At 49.1% G+C, this 3,165-nt stretch overlaps 1 protein-coding gene across 1 annotated transcript; it reads right to left on the bottom strand.

Annotated features, from left to right (window-relative positions):
* Nucleotides 1-465: 465 nt before the first annotated feature.
* On the bottom strand, nt 466-2,992 carry LOC103807676 (nucleus accumbens-associated protein 2-like; the record flags this gene model as incomplete). The annotated part of the gene is made up of 3 exons (XM_009080416.1): nt 466-1,076; nt 2,497-2,594; nt 2,887-2,992. Coding segments are annotated over 3 exons (704 nt in total), but the record flags the coding sequence as incomplete, so codon positions are not given.
* Between the last annotated feature and the right edge of the window lie 173 nt (nt 2,993-3,165).

Genomic DNA, 3,165 nt, shown 5'->3' with positions numbered 1-3,165 from the left:
CCCTCCCACTCCAGAAGCCTGTCATGATTTCCCCCACCCTGTCCCACCTGGCTCGAGCCCTTCCAGAGACAAACATGGCCAGTCACAGCACCTGCACCCTAACACACCTTGCTTTCCTGTTAAGTGACAAAACTCTCCTTAGAGGACAAGGTTAACGATGGCTTTACTTCTGAGCTGAGTGATGGATGGGGTGATGACGGGGGTGGTGGTGGGTGGGGGGTGGCTAGCTTTTCTCCTCCCCTTCTGAAAACGAAACAAAAGAAAGGAAAGGAAAAAAAAAAAAGGAAAAGAAAAAAGCTACAGTCTTATAGACTAACCTCAGGAATATCAAAAAAGGAGCCCAATATTTTTTTAAGTAGGTCGCCACAGACCTAGTCGTTTACAGTATAACGAATGCGATTATTTCCTTCATAAATTTTAAATACAAGCAGAATAAAAATCACATTTTTTTCAGGCAACAGTAGCAGTTCAGTAGGTAAGTGGCTTGATCACATTTTTTTTTGTTTTGTATTAGTAATGCATGCAAGCAGCTTTAGTATTACAGATCCCTTATAGGTCATGAAATGTTTGCTCTCTCTATAAAGTCCCTCCGTAAGTACCATCTTGTCTTCTCACGGGAGTCTCGGGCCGGCTGGAGGAGCCTGAACCTTGTTCAAAAGGTTGTGGAGTGCTTTGGGTTTCTGATGCCATGGCATCTGTGGCAGCTGCCTCCTGTATGACAGAGCCAGCCCCTTCGGCATCCTCGCTCTGTTCGAAGGACTGGTTGGATCCGTTGCTCAGCTCTACATTCACTGTGTTAGTTCTCAAGGCTACTATAGTTCCCGAATCACTTCTCCTTTCTGCATAGATTCGCTGCTCAAAGACCTGAGCAGTGTTGGGCTGGAATTCAGGATCCAGGGGGACACTGTTTGTGGTGGAGCCCATGACGGTGCGGTACATCTCCATCCCCTCTGGCAGCATGGATTTGATCTTGGGCAGCCAGCGCTTGCGGACGCGGCGGGCGTTGGTGCACATGTCGGCTGCTATCACATTCATCTCGCTTTCCTTAAAGCTCGGGGCAAAATTCTGACAATACACTGCAAAGACAGGGATACACATAGCTGAGGAGGCACAGGGAGCAATCCAAAGGTGGCAGAGAGGTGACTACAGCCTCTGCTGGGCCTCGGACCCGCGCGAGGTTCACCACGGAGCAGAGCTCTCCAAGGAGAGGTTACGGACAAGGCTGCTCAGCTGGAGATAAGACAAGCAAGAAGGGCTAAAACCAGAAGGCATAAACACCCCAGACGGCAGGGGAAGGAGGCTGGAGAAGGACTCCTCACTCCTCCAGGAGCCTGTGAGTCCCAGAGGTACCAAGGATTGATTTCCACTGGATATCAAGCCCATGGCAAACAGGCTTTCTGCACCCCTCAGGGTTTCCTATAGCTCCTCACTCCCCAGCACCTTCTGTCCCTCAGCACACTCTGTGTATCCATGGGTGACTGCAGGAGCCAAATAATCAACCAGCTGCTCCTGGTGTCTGCTGTAAGCAATTAAAGCACCTTGCTGGAAGGAACCAAACTCCTTTTCTCGGGACAGATGTGAGCAGGTAGCCCTCACATCCCAGCCCTGGCTAGAACTGGGTGCTGTGTGGTTATGCAAACAGAAGGATCTTACCTGCAGGACAGCAAAAGGGGTGAAAACCCCCCTGAACCTGTTGTTCCCCCAGCCCTGGGGCAGAGCTCAGTGGCTGGACAGACAGACACACTGACCCATTGAGCATGTGGCACAGTGCACATTGTGGTTGGCAGTTCAGATGTTCAAAACTAAAGCTCCTGTGCCTTTCAAAAAGGGAATTCTTTGCAGCAGAGCTCTGGTTTTATGTATACTTAACCAAAACAATAAGTTCACAGCACATGTTTAAGGAAACAGACTATAAAAGAGCAGCTGATGGAGAGCAGATCCCCCACCAAGCAGGGCTGAAGCAGCTGAGGGGTTCCCTGGTTCCTGGGGGCTCATTGATTGCTGAAGACCAACAGCTCTAAATGCTGCCAAAAATCACAATTTAAATATCCTTCCTAGAGCACCTATCAATAAATTAATTAATTGCAAAATGAGTGCTTTAAACTAGAGCAAAACAGCAAGTAGTAATAATGTTTCATATTAAGATACCGCCAAAACCCACCAAAAATTAACTTCAGCCCCTCAAAATCATAGAATAACAGGTTTGGGTTGGAAGGGACCTTGAAGTTCATCTCAAGTATCATAGGCCATGGGCAGGGACACATTCCACTAAACTAGGGTGCTCCAAACTCCATCCATCCTGGCCTGGAGCACTCCCAGGGACGGAGCAGCCACAGCTTCTCTGGGCAATCAAAAAATGATGCAAACTAAAAGATAAATCAGTTTTCCTATAACCTGATTTCCCCATTATTACACAAGAGAGATGGTTGTGCTGCTGCCCCTGCTCTGCCCTTGGCATGCTGTTCCACCCCAGCAGCACTACAGCTCTCTCCTTACATTTGACTGCATTAAGGACTCTGCTGTCCAAGGGTTTCCTGCTGGGATCGCTCGTGGACGACCGGATTCCAGTTCCGCAGCTGTTGGCAAGGGTGTTTCTGCAGGGAAGGCAAAGGAAAGTCCTTAAAGCAGGAAATCTGGGGGACAGCCACTGCCCTGTCCTCCTCCCTTTGGGGGCTGACACAGGGATCACCACGTTACATGATTTTAAGGAATCGGAAAAACTTGGTGCATGGAAATATGGAAAACTAGGTTGAATCATCACTAAGAAAAAGCAGAGAATTAAGTGCAGTGAATGCAGAGGAGGAAGAACTCATGACACATGGTTAAACCCCCAGGAAGTAGATGAAGGGAAGCCCCTGGGAGAGCACAAGGAGCACCAGGACATACCGATCAAAGAAGGTGGCCAGGAGACGTCTCAGGAGGACCTTGTGTTTGACACCAGCACATAAGTGGCAATTCATCAGCTGCCCCCGAGTGATGTAAACACCTGAGCCTGGAAGGGGTGGAGAGGGAGAATCCAGAATTAAACCCTTGTCACACTGACAGTGTCACCTCTAAGCCTCCAACAGCTCCTCCGGCCCTGGTTGGTCCCAGCACCAGTGGGAGTGTCTTCACGTGCTGCTCTGGAAGCCCAACAAGGACTGCAGGATTTGTGAAAAAAAAAAA

This window comes from Acanthisitta chloris, unplaced genomic scaffold (assembly GCF_000695815.1).
Source record: "Acanthisitta chloris isolate BGI_N310 unplaced genomic scaffold, ASM69581v1 scaffold32028, whole genome shotgun sequence".
Lineage (NCBI taxonomy): Eukaryota > Metazoa > Chordata > Aves > Passeriformes > Acanthisittidae > Acanthisitta > Acanthisitta chloris.
The sequence above is the reverse complement of the archived record's forward strand: the minus strand, read 5'-3'. Positions and strand labels throughout refer to the sequence as shown.